This window comes from Spermophilus citellus, assembly GCF_964194105.1.
Source record: "Spermophilus citellus genome assembly, chromosome: 12".
Taxonomy (NCBI): Eukaryota; Metazoa; Chordata; class Mammalia; order Rodentia; family Sciuridae; genus Spermophilus; species Spermophilus citellus.
The window spans coordinates 85,788,980-85,803,147 of NC_138198.1; the positions used below are offsets into that span (position 1 = coordinate 85,788,980).

Genomic DNA, 14,168 nt, shown 5'->3' on the forward strand with positions numbered 1-14,168 from the left:
ATCATACCATCTTATTTACTATAGCTTTATAGTTTTGATATCAAAGAAAAGTATTTTGTCTTCTTCAGGAGTATCTTTGTCAAATGTTTAGATTTTAAATGTTTTAAATAACTTGAATGAAAACATTTTACCATTTTTTTTGTTGGATAGTTAGTGGATATGGAATTTATTAAATACCAAGTACTTATTCAGAGCTTTTTATAGTGTTGAAATGGGAGAAGAAAATATGTGATGGTTATGTTTTATTTTATTTTTTAACTGAGGTCTTTTTTTTTTTTTAACTATAGGAACAGTTTTGATCAAAAGTAACAGTGGTCAGTTGATGTTGGTATCTCCTCAGCAAGCCATTACAAGAGCTGAGACCACAAGTAACGTAGCTGCAAGGCCAGCAGCACCAACAAATGCTCAAACAGTCAAAATCTGTACAATGCCGGTAATACATCTTTTTAAAAAATTTATTTAGTTGTAGATGGACACAATACCTTTATTTTTTATTTATTTATTTTTATGTGATACTGAGGATTAAACCCAGTGCCTCACACATACTACGCAAGTGCTGTACCACTGAGCCACAACCCCTGCCCCTCCCCTGTAATATATCTTAAGCTTCCTCATTTTCTTTCCACCTGTTATCTTTGCCAGTAAACATAATTTGAAATGATTCTGCTCAACTTTTTAAATTAAACACCTTTCTTTCGATATGCTAATTTAATCAAGATTTTTTGGGTTTTGTCATTTGATAATTGTTAAAATAATGAACATTTAATCTTCATACTCAAAAGATTTTATAGTCCTCAAAGGATATGTTCAAAGGGCATTTTGCATCTTGAAAGAAAATAAACATCTGCTTCAGTTTTAATTCGTGGTGAAATAGTATATAAATGAATATTTGTAGTATTCATTTTTATTCATACCTTACAGAAATTATTGTTAAAATATAGAAGTCTGCTACCATATTTCATTAGTTTTTCATTATTAGGAAATGATTTATTTTAAGTACTTGGTAATTTTTCTATATAACTGAAGCCTATCTGGTGTGACAGAATCTTTTTTTGGGGGATGTACTATGGATTGAACCATAATCTGTACTTTACTGCTGAGCTACATTCCCAGCCCTTTTTTATTTATTACTTTTGAGACACGGTCTCACTAAGTTGATTAGGGCCTGGCTGAGTTACTGAGACTGACCTTGAACTTTCCATCCTCCTGCCTCAGCCCCCTGAGTTTCTGGGATTACAGGCATATGCTACCATGCCTGGCTGATCAGTAAGGTTACAGTATAGAATGTGTATAAAACCATAAGGTTATAAATCCAGTTATAACAAATTTGCTATGGTAAAGTATTCTAATATTCTTCATAATTTGATTGATTTTAAATTACTTATACTGATGGCTTTGTGTTATCTTGTTCCTCACTCCCAAGAATTCTAGCTCACAATTAATCAAGAAAGTGGCTGTGACACCTGTTAAAAAGTTGGCTCAGATAGGAACTACTGTGGCAACCACTGGTCCCAACCCTTCCTCAGTACAAGTAAGTTGTGAATTATGTGTGGTCATGTCATTCTCTCATCTTTATTATTTCACTAGTTCCTGTCATATGTGTAAGTTGTTGTTGATTCTGTGACATCAAAGAGGGCAATTCGTTAATAAAGCTGACGCTTATCAAACTGGGACTGTTAGAGGTATAGGAAACAACAAAATGTATTTTTTGGATACATTTTTACTAAATGTATTAATACAAATTCACCTAATAGCCTTATATCATAGTCTCTAGAAGCAGGTGCTTAGAGAATTTGGTGTTTGAGATATTTATTAGGGATCAATACTTGTGAAGGGGAAGGAGAGAGTGAGTATAAACTAGCTGTAGACCCGGGGAAGCCTGAGTCAACCTGGTGGAGAACTTTGGAGCTAATGCTACTTATCAGTATTGTTCCACTGTGGGCCAACATGGTTGGCTGGGCCTTACTTCCTGCTCTGGGATTAGTCATTGGATGTGGATTCACTGAACATTGTACTTTTGAACAAGGTGATTCTCTGTATCAGAGGAAACCTAATGGACCTGTCAGGTGGAAGCTGTCCAGTTGCATTCCCCCAGCAGCTAGAACAATACCAGTGTCTCCTTGTGATGATTCATCCTAGTCTACTTGTTACCTCATTTGGATGTATTTCCAAGTGGAGAACTAGACAGGTATACACCTCAGAGACCAATGGTTCTGGGATTCTACTGGGTTTCTTCCTTGGGGAAACAAAGAAGATAGGTTAATGGGATGAACTATAGTCCCACTGCTTTAGTGGGTCTTAGGCTGCAGATGATAGTAATAATCTCTCTCTCCCTCTATTTTAGATTATCCTCACTCTTAACTACCAACTATGCTGGTCTTGGTAGTTACCTGGTAGCATGGGCAGATTCTCATCCTTGAGGAATCTGTGCGGATTCATCCCAATATTTGTCTTTGTTTCTGTTTGAGTTTATTTTTTGCTGCTATAACAGAATGCCACGGACTGATTAATTTATAATGAACAAAAGTTTGACACATAGTTTTGGAGTTTGGGAAGTCTAAGCATGATGTCAGCATCTGGGAAGGGCCCAGTCCCATGGCAAAAGGGATCTGGTGGCAAGAGAGCATGAGTGGAGAGGAGAAAGGAAGGAAAATAAGGGAAGAGGTAAAGGATGGGAGCCAAAATTATACTTTTTTTTTTCTTAAGTTGGAATAAATTTTAATATTTAAATACAAAGTGAGTCCCCCCCCCCCCCTTTTTACACATAGGTCTAATAGCCAAAATGTACAGAGGAAATGAGCCCCTGCTTTGTTCTTCATAATCCACATTGTCCCCATTTTCTGGCTGAAGTTGCCATCAGCCTCCCCTTTCTCCAGTATACATTGAAAATCTTGGTTCTTTATACTACAGATGTAATGCACTTTGTCATTTTTATATTATGTGCATGTCCCTCCCCAACAAATCTCTCTATTCTTTTTTAAAAAATATTTATTTTTTAGATGTAGATGGACACAGTACCTTTATTTTATTTATTTATTTTTATGTGGTGCTGAGGATTGAACCCAGGGCCTCGCATGTGCCAGATGAGCGCCCTACCTCTGAGCCACAACCCCAGCCCCTCCATTTCTTTCTTTCTTTTTTTTTTTTTTTAAATTTTAGTTGTAGGTGTATACAAAAACCTTTAGTTTATTTTTATGTGGTGCTGAGGATCAAACCCAGAGCCTCATGTGTGCTAGCCGAGCACTTTACTACTGAACCACAATCCCAGCCCCCAAATCTCCATTGTTTATAAGGGAAAAAAAGTCATTAATGGTCAGGAATCCTTCCCTCCCATTACGGGGCATGAGTTTCTACCCTATAGTGGGGTAGTGAGGAGATCTTCTAGTTCGGAGCAATTTACTGGAAAGGGTAGGGTAGCCAGGGCTGGAATAACTATCTACACAGTTGTTTTCTGGTATCAGAATGAGGACAAGAAAAAATAGGACAGCATGCAAATTGGGAGTCTCTTCATGAGACCATTAGGTTAGAATCCTTCCTACCAGGTTTAGATCAGTGTGCCAAAGTTAAAAAAAGAAACAAAAACCTTACTAAGTAATCAGCAGTCCAAACATAATTGAATTTTACATTTCTTTCAAAGACAGGTCAACTATAGCAGTAATCATCTGCTCTTTCCAGGAAAGGAAGGTATAGCTCCTCACCTTCCTACTGACAGCCTTGTGTTCAGCCCTAAGTGTATCTGCTGCTGCCGCCATTGCTGCTCTTGCTCCATTTGCAATGTCTCAGTCTTGAATACAACAGGAAGAACCAGGATCGTAAAGAAAGTGGTCCCAGTCTGCAAGGCTTCCCTGGAAAACCTGTACATTTTTTTTGAGACACAAAGATGGAAAGATCAAAAGTGGCTTTCACTGTGGACCATATCCTCTTAGGGAACATCTCTATCAGATCCCAGAGTCTCTCTGACAAGGTCTCCTCAGTCTTCTGCCTTACCTTTAGGGAGTAATTCTTTTTTTTTTTTTTTTTTTTTAAGAGAGAGTGAGAGAGGAGAGAGAGAGAGAGAGAGAGAGAGAGAGAGAGAGAGAGAGAGAGAGAGAATTTTTTAATATTTATTTTTTGGTTCTCGGCGGACACAACATCTTTGTTGGTATGTGGTGCTGAGGATCGAACCCGGGCCGCACGCATGCCAGGCGAGCGCACTACCACTTGAGCCACATCCCCAGCCCCCTTTAGGGAGTAATTCATTAGTGAACTGGGGATCCATCAGTAGTTGCAGCACAAACATCCTTTTATCAGGAGCTTTCTCCCTAGATAGACATTGTTAAAAATGTTCCACTATAGTAAGTATAACACAAAAAATAACTTGAAATCTTTAGTGTTCTTTTTTTTTTTTTTTAAGGTACTGGGGATTGAACCCAGAGTTACTTAACCACTGAGCCATATCCCCAGCCCTTTTTATTTTTTTATTTTGAGATGGGGCCTCTCTAAGTTGCTGAGGTTGGCTTTGAACTCTAGATCCTCCTGCCTCAGCCTTCTGAGGTGCTACAGTTATATGCACCCATCCTTTAATGTTCAGTTGTATGTTATATTAAAGATGAAGATATAATTGGCTAGTTGTCAGATTAGAATGTCAATGTGCAAATAATTTGATTTAAAATTAGAATTTCTAATTCAATATGAACAACCTCAGGTACAAAAAATGACCCTCCTTGAAATGTAATTTGGTCCGCTAAATTTGAATATAGTTCATTTTACTAGCTCTATGTGTAACTGATTTTCACACAGATTCTTTTCACAAAAAATTCTATTCACATATTTTATTTTTTTCTCTTTTGTACCGAAGACATGCCTAATCAGTGTAATCGAGTCTTGCAAAGAATGGAAATATCCTTGGCTGGTAGAATATTGAGTCTAAGGTAAAATTATGATTAAGTTTAAGAACAGCTGTCCAATACTGTGATGAGAAGACCAGGATTTTAAACTTCATTGTGTCCCTTAATACATGAGATTGGCATGGAAGGTACATGTATCCTTTAAGGTACAGGTAGTAGTTATATTAGAAAGGATCATTAAGAACAGATTTGTGCTGGAATGTGCTAGTCAGCTTTACATTATTGTAACAAATTACTGTGATAAATCAAATTAAAAAGAAGAAAGATTTATTTTGACTCACAGTTTTGGGGGTTTCAGTCCATGACTGATTGTGCAGTATATCATGGCAAGAACATGAGTGGAGGCCTGTTCACCTAATGGCAAGGAAGCAAAAAAGAGGAAGAAGGAGCTGTGCCTCAGTATTCCCTTCAAGGGCACACTCCCAGTGGCTGGAAGTCTTCCCACTAGGTTCTACCTCTCAAAGATTCTACCATCTCCCTATAGCACCATGGGTTAGGGACCAAGTTTTTAACATGTGGGCCCTTTAGGAACTATAGCTTAGAGAAAGGATGAATTATTGACAAGGAAAGTAAAATGCCTTAAGTAAGTCTACTACTCACAAACAGTAGGATACTTTTCCTGAACTCACATTTCATTGGACCTTATTTTGCTTCATAAGGTAGAGGGACAGTAATTCCCGGAGATACCCTTCCCATCAGTCATCAAAAGCCATCACAATCAGTAGCTAGAATTTCAGATTACACTTTTGTATTTTTTGTGATACTAGTGACAATTTCTTAAATATAGTATTACAGAGAGTTTGTGCCTGATTATAAGGTAGACTCTGAAGAAATAATCTTATTTACTGTCTATAAACCTAAATGTTAATTAGAAAATTTCTAGAAGAATCTGCACAGTATTTGTCCCTGGAGTGCAGAACTAAGGGTATGAATAAGATCAACATCATTTTGATGTTGCCTGTGAGGATTTCTCTGACGTTTAATAAAATTTTACTAATTTATTTGTAATTTTAATTTTCATCTCTTTTTACCATTACATCATTAGTTCTAGTCCTCATCATTGATCAGCACTTTTAAATTTCTTTCTCATTTTTTACCTTCAAAACATTCTTGTCTGATATATGTGCCGCTCTTTCCCAAATGGAAAATTTTGGTGTACACTCAGATTGAGCTATCTTGACTATCATAGAAAGAAATTTTGTAGAGGATAACAGCAACCTGACCTTTTCTATGTTGTATGCCTGTAGAACACAAGCATTTAGATTAAAATGATGCAATATTTAGTTTTATGTGTGAATTATGAATTCTATTCTTTCCCCTCTGCCCCTCAAACTTTTCTTACAACATGTAACTTTTAGTGTTTGTTTTAAAAATAAAACTGTTGCTTTATTTCGATGTGTTCTTACCCAGCTCATGATTTCTTATATTAAAATTTTTGTCCTGAAGGTGGTGCTAGAGTCACACTTCATTCTGATATAGTGTAGAAAAAATAAATTCTTTTCAGTGTGAAAATAATATCACATTTTGTAATATTTTTATGTTTAATGTCTATATACAGCATATCTGAATATAAGATAATCAGTAGATCACTCTGCTTTATACTTAAGAAAAAGAAAATAGCAGGACAGGAAATTCTTTGTTTTCATATAAAGACTTGTTTTTTCATATACTTTGGAAGAAGCATTAATGATATTTTTAAGGGCTTGTATTGTACTTATTTTCCAGACAACCCTAGAAGAATAAGTACCATTATTATCTTTTTTTTTTCAAATAGTAATCAGGATTAGGAGAATAACTTGCCTATACTTAATATTGTAGCAGGTGGCAATGAATAGTCAGAAGGTAGATGAGAATGTAACCCAGATCTGGTAGAATTAAGAGCTCTTCTAATATCATTACATTGCCGTAGACTATTAGAGCATCACATAAAAGCAAAGATGTCAAGATTCATTTGTAGACTGATAAGGGTGAAATGAGATGCCCACTTAGGTATCATAGTAATGCATTTCTAAATACGTAAAATTTAATTTCAGTCTGTGGCTGTGCCAACCAATGTTGTCACAGTTACTCCTGTAAAACCGGCAAATACTGTATCTACCTTGAAGACTTCAAGTGTGGGATCATCATCTACCCCTTCAAATGAACCTAATCTGAAAGCAGAGAATTCAGCAGCTGCTCAGACTGATCTTTCTCCGGTGAGCTCTCACTTGCACCTTGCATTAATGCAGTTCCTTACCATTGTTCTTGATTCTTCTTTGCTAGCTAACAATTGTGATTATTTTTCCATATGTAGACAATGCTAGAAAACGTGAAGAAATGTAAGAACTTCCTGGCAATGTTAATAAAACTAGCATGCAGTGGATCACAGTCTCCAGAAATGGGGCAGAATGTGAAGAAGCTGGTAGAACAACTTTTGGTAAGTTAGTACTATAAAATCTTGCAAGGTTTATCTGTTGAAAATTGGAAGTATCTTTCTATTTATTTATCTATCTATATTTTAAAATATTTTCTTAGTTGTAGATGGACACAATACTTCTATTTATTTACTTATTTTTATGTGGTGCTGAGGATTGAACCCAGTGCTTCACACATGCGAGGCAAGCACTTTACGGACTGAGCCACAATCCCAGCCCTCTCTCTATATTTTTAAAAATATTTTTTAGTTGTAGATGGACACAATACCTTTATTTTATTTTCATGTGGTACTGAGGATTAAACCTAGTGCCCTCCACATGCAAGGAGAGCACTCTACCAATGAGCTACAACCCCAGCCCTCATTCTATATTTTTAATGATGTTATTTTAAAGGTACTTCTTGATAAACCTTCGTTTTGCATCTTCTTCTTCTTATTTTTTTTAAGAAGCTGAGTCCATTGAGGCATTTTATTTGTATCTGTTTTATATCCCTAGAAAAAGTATCCCAGGATTTTCCCTACAGTGTGAAAAAAATTTTTTTTAAAACAAATTCTTTGTTTTTTAAAATTTTTTTGTGGTAATGAAGATCAAACCCAGTGCTTCATGTGTACTAGGTAATCACTTTACCACTGAGCTACAGCCCCAGCCCCATGTGTGAAAAAGTTTTTGTCTTGATACTTCATAGTCCATGATGCCAGCTGAGGTTGTCAGTAGGATGAAACTACACTGACAAAATGGGAGCAGATTATTCTGCCATTTTTCTAGGTCTTTGAGCTGTACATCAGATCTGGGGCTGATCACTCCACACTGGTTTAACCTGCCTTTGGGGTTCACAACAATTTTCTGAGCTCTGTGATTATCAGTGATTTCAGATTCACCAGTGTAAGCATGTTTCATCATCACAGTTAGAAACTGGACAATAACTTTGGAGCATGGCCTAATTAGGACCTGGTGTTCATCTCTCTTTTTGGCATTGTTGATGCTCTTGAGAGCATGGGCCTGTACATTCATGCACACTACCTGGTGGCAAGGAAAGATGGAGAAAGAGAATGGGAGGGGCTGGTTTTACTTCTTAAAAGCTTTGTAATGATGATAAAATTTAGACAAATCCCCAGCCCTTCTTAAAAGTTTTTTGAGATGGGATCTAAGTTGCTTAGGGCCTCACTGTAATGCTGAGACTGGCTTTGAACTTGCAATCCTCCTGCCTCTGCCTCCTGAGCCCCGGGGATTACAGGCTTGGGACAACTCTGCCAGTTGCATTCCTTTTCTTAATACTGCTTTTTTTTTTTTTTTTTTGCATATATAAGATGCATATATAACATGATATTTTGATACATATTATTTTCTCTATATCAGCCTTGTTTCCCTTCTCTTAAAAAAAAAAGGCCTTGGAGAGAAGGTTGACTCTTTGGTTCATTAGGGAAAAAAACCTTTTTTTATAATATAGAATGCTTCACTAACTTGCATGTCATCCTTGCGTGGGGACTATTGCTAATTTCTTTATCATTTCAGTTTTAGTATATGTGCTACCAAAGCAACCATGGAAAATGTCACTAGAATTGCAGAGTGCCAGAAAGCCAGCTATCAATAAATGATGAAATTAATTTCTCAGACTTCCAAACACCAAGCTGTAGGACTTGTGGAAGTTAATTAACATTTTTAGGCCTTAGTTTCCTTGTAAGATAAGAAGAGTAAATGTGATAATTTCTGAGGTTTCTACAAGTGCCAAGTATCTTTTAGCCACCATATTATACATCCTTGATCTTTTATATCCTCTTTCAGTTAAAATACTCCATATAATATAGGATGGAGTAGAAATTATCATATATTTCATTTGTGCTTAAGACATATACTGGGAATATAATAGGTAAACATTATTTTGGATTTCTTTTTTTAATATCTATTTTTTTAGTTTCAGTTGGATACAATACCTTTATTTATTTTTATGTGGGGCTGAGGATTGAAACCAAGTCCTCGAACGTGCTAGGTGAGCGCTACACTGCTGGGCCACAACCTCAGCCCCCTATTTTGCATTTCTAAACTGTTCATAATTTACAGTTTTCTATGATCAAATAATTAATATTTTTGTGTATTTATTATATAAATGTGGTCACCTTTTCCCAGTATATGTTTTTTTCAAATATTATCCAGGAAAACAAGCATAGTTTATTTAGATGTCTTCTTTATGACTTTTAAAAATGCTTCCTATCAGGCATTAAAAATAGAGCATATTTAAAGTTAGTTTTTCAGTTGGGAAAGTATTTTAATTTTATATATTTAGAAATTTAAGTCATATGAACAATTTTATACTTTGGATGATTTTGAGTACATTTTGAAAAGTAAACATTGGGTTTTTGCTTTTTCCTTTTCAAAGTATTTTAGTTTTGAAAGTAAATATGACTTGTTCCTCAGAAATGAAATGTCCTAGATGGAGAGTTGTAATGAAAAAGAACATAGATCCCATAAAACATTTTAATGTTTCTAAATGCAAAAGATTTGTGTGAATTTTGTGGACAGATAACAATAGTTAGGAATTAAGCAAATATTCTTTCTAACTTAAGATAAATAGTTCTCAAACATTTGGGCCTCAGGATAGCTGTATATTCTTTTTTGGGGGCATGCAGGTACTAGGCATTGAACTTAGACACTTTTTTGCTAGTAAGCCACATCCCTAACCCTTTTAATTTTTTTGAGACAGGGTCTCCGTGTTTTTTTTTTTTTTTTTTTTTTTTTTTTTTGTGTGTGTGTGTGTGTGTGTGTGTGTTCTAGTGATTGAACCCAGGACTTTGTGCATGCAAGGCAAGCATGCTCAACTGAGCTATATCCCTAGCCCAAGAGACAGGGTCTCAATAAAATTTTTTATTTTTTTAATATAGTTGTAGATAGCATGCCTTTATTTATTTTATGTGATGCTGAGAATCAAACCTAGTGCCTCACACATGCTAGGCAAGTGCTGTGCCATTGAGCTACAGCCCCAGCCCTCAATAAGGTTTTTACAGCCTTACCAAGTTGCTGAGGCTGGCATTGAACTTGATATCCTCCTTTCTCAGCCTCCCAAGTTGCTGGGATTATAGGTATGTGTCACTGTACCTGGCAGGATGCCTGTATATTTTTAAAAACTGGGGACTCCTCAAGGGATTTTATTTTTTGTGGACCTGAAATTAAAACAGAAAGGTTTTAAAATTATATTTATTTTAAAATAATAATAAACCCTTTATATATCCACATAAATAACATTTAAATAAAAGCTGTAGTTTTCAAAACAAAATTGAGAAAAATGACATTGCTTTGCATTTTGTAAATATTTTTAATGTCTGACTTAAATAATAGGAAGTTGGATTCTCAGGCCTGCTTCTACATTTACTTTACTTTGTGATGTGTTATTTTGTTGAGTATTAGGAGAATGACTGGTTTTTGTGTGGTTTTTGTAATAGTATGCATTGGTCATTTGGAAAATGTTGACTAATTGAGTTATGTTATACAGATCTTCCAAATGTTTTCACATACTTTATACTTTATTTAAGATACCAAATATCATGTTCATTAATTTCCCAAATGATCTTGTCAAGAGTTTTTTTTTTTTTTTTTTTTTTTTTTTAAAGTTCTGGGAAGCTATCAGGCTAGGAGAAGTCATTATATATTTTTCCAAATTTATGCCATGGGTGGTGGTGTATGCCTGTAATCCCAGTGGCTGGGGAGGCTGAGGCAGGAGGAACATAGTTCAAAGCCAGCCTCTGCAACTTAGTGAGGCCCTAAGCAACTGAACAAGACCCTGTTTTTAAACAAAATATAAAGAAAGGGCTGGAAATGGGACTGGAGTTGTGGCTTAGTGGTAGAACACTTGCCTAGCATACATGAGGCAGTGGGTTTGATCCTCAGCACCACATAAAAATAAAATAAATATATTGTGTCCACCAAAAACTAAAAAACAATTTTTTTTTTTTTTTAAGGGGCTGGGGATATGGCTCAAGCGGTAGTGCGCTCGCCTGGCATGCATGCGGCCTGGGTTTGATCCTCAGCACCACATACAAACAAAGATGTGTGTCCGCTGAAAACTAAAAAAAAAATAAATATTAAAATTCAAAAAACTATTTTTTTAAAAAAAGGGCTAGGGATTTGGCTCAGTGGGTAAATATCTCTGGGCTCAATCCCCAGTACTGAACAAACAAACAAATTATTATTTTGTCTTGGGAGCTTTAATTTTTATCATTAACAATAAATACTATCAATTGCTTTCCTCATAGAAATGGAGTTCATTTTATTTGTTTTTGAGAAAGTATTTTCTAAATATCCAAGTCTGAATAACCTCAGTTGTTCTAGCAAAAATGGAAAAAAAGCTGCTAATTTAGCTAGTAATTTAATCATAAACTACTTTTCTGTGAGCATCTTTCTTTGGCCTGCAGTAGAAGTCCTTTATGTGTGGCCTCCACTTTGTTATCTACAATATTAAAAAGATGTCTGTCTACTGAAGAGTTGAGATTTAATAATACTAATTTTTACTACATCAAGAATGTTTTAGCTGGGGGCGGTGGTACATGCCTGTAATCCCAGCGGCTCTGGGGGATGAGATAGGAGGATTGGGAGTTCAAAGCCAGCCCCAGCAATTTAGCGAGGCGCTAAGCAATTCAGTGAGAACCCTGTCTCTAAATAAATAAAATACAAAATAAAAATAGGGCTGGGGCTGTGGTTCAGTGGTTGAGTGCCCCTGAGTTCAATCTCTGGTACCTGCACCCCCCCCACCACCACCAAAAAAAAAAAAAAAAAAAGAAAAAAAAGAATTTTTTTTTTTAAAGAGAGAGTGAGAGAGGGGAGAGAGAGAGAGAATTTTTAATATTTATTTTTTAGTTCTCGGCGGATATAACATCTTTGTTGGTATGTGGTGCTGAGGATCAAACCCGGGCCGCACACATGCCAGGCTAGCGCGCTACCGCTTGAGCCACATCCCCAGCCCAAGAGAATGTTTTAAAGTAAAACTAGCATATAATTTTTTCATAACTATAAATGCACAGCAGTGTAGAGTATGATGACAACTATTTCACTTTGCTACTGCTTCTTCCCATTAGTTTTACATGTTCTTGTTTTTACAGCTTTAGGGTATATTTCAACAGTGAAAAATGCAAAAAAGATTAGTATTAATGTAAAAATATTTTAAACTTTACAGATCCCTGAAGTGCTTAGAATATAAAATAATAAGTAAACATTCCTAAGTTCTTTGGGACAGCTATTATGGACTCAGTATTACTCTAAAAATATAATCTTAGCTTAAGATAATTAGTAATTACAGCCAATTTGGAAAGCAGTATGGAGATTCCTTGGAAAGCTGGGAATGGAACCACCATTTGACCCAGCTATTCCCCTACTCGGTCTATTCCCTAAAGACCTAACAAGAACATGCTACAGGGACACTGCTATATCGATGTTCATAGCAGCACAATTCACGATAGCAAGATTGTGGAACCAACCTAGAAGCCCTTCAATAGATGAATGGATTAAAAAAATGTGGCATTTATACACAATGGAGTATTACTCTGCAATAAGAAATGACAAAATCATAGAATTTGGAGGGAAATGGATGGCATTAGAGCAGATTATGCTAAGTGAAGCTAGCCAATCCTTAAAAAACAAATGTCAAATGTCTGCTTTGATATAAGGGGAGTAACCAAGGACAGGGTAGAGACGAAGAGTTGGAGAAGAAGAATAACATTAAACAGGGATGATAGGCGGGAGGGAAAGTGAGAGTTAAGGGAAATTGCATGGAATTGGAAGGTGAGCCTCAGGGTTATACGCAATTACATATAAGAGGAAAGGAGGAGTAGGAGGAAAATTATAGAAGTGGAAGAAACGATTTATAGTAGAGGGGATGGAGAGAGAGAAGGGGAGGGGAGGGGAGGGGAGGGGAGGGGTGAGGGGACAGTGGAGAATGGGATAGACAGCAGAATACATCAGTCACTAGAAAGGCAATTTGTAAATCAATGGAAATGTAACTGATGTGACACAGCAATCTGTATACGGGGTAAAAATGGGAGTTCATAACACACTCGAATCAATCTGTGAAATATGGTATATTAAGAACTATGTAACGTTTTGAACAACCAACAATAAAATAATAAAAAAGAAAAAAAGAAACAAAACAAAAACTTCAAAGTCCTCCAGATAACTTCTTCTTTCTATCCTAAGAAACTCCTGTATCTTTACTTCTTAATTGTTCTTGAAAGATGTAATAATGTAGCTCTTCTCTCACTTTTTTTTTTTTTACAGGAATGTCCTCCACCCCCACAAGAAGAAAAATCATTCCTTCAATGTATTCGCTTTCAATATACATTTCTATTATTTAGGTTTACTAATTTCTCTGGTGAATGAAAAAAATGCTCCCATGTAATGATGGACTTGTGAAAAGCTTCAAATCTTTGCCTCCTTTCTTTATTTAATTGTGCAGTGCTGAGGATCAATCCTAGGGACTCATGCATGCAACCAAGCACTGAGCTATACCCCCAGAGTTTGCTTCTTTTATCTTTAAATTAAATTAAATTTTTCTTTAAAAGACAGGGTCTTCCTATGCTGTCCAGGCTGACCTCAAACTCTTGCGCTTAAGTGATCCTCCTTCTTTACCCTTATGTTTTTAACTGGGACTACAGTTGTGCATCACCATCCCTAGCTTTGCCTATTCTGAAAATTTGTAGACCTATGTGTTTTCTTTCTCCCATTCTTTAGGATGCAAAAATTGAAGCAGAAGAATTTACAAGGAAATTGTATGTTGAACTGAAGTCTTCACCTCAGCCTCATCTAGTTCCTTTTCTTAAGGTAGAGTCACATTCTTTGAAGAAATTATATGGATTAGATTTCTTTAAAATAATTTGAAACCTGAATA

The 14,168-nt window shown here is 35.9% G+C and overlaps 1 protein-coding gene across 1 annotated transcript in view; it reads left to right on the forward strand.

Annotated features, from left to right (window-relative positions):
• TAF4B (TATA-box binding protein associated factor 4b) overlaps positions 1–14,168 on the forward strand; it is a 131,112-nt gene that overhangs the window by 14,723 nt on the left and 102,221 nt on the right. Inside the window, exons 2-6 of the mRNA XM_081262847.1 lie at positions 288–433; positions 1,424–1,531; positions 6,920–7,081; positions 7,180–7,302; positions 14,012–14,101. Of these exons, the coding sequence (XP_081118973.1) occupies positions 288–433; positions 1,424–1,531; positions 6,920–7,081; positions 7,180–7,302; positions 14,012–14,101 (629 nt within the window). The remainder of the gene's footprint in view (positions 1–287; positions 434–1,423; positions 1,532–6,919; positions 7,082–7,179; positions 7,303–14,011; positions 14,102–14,168) is intronic.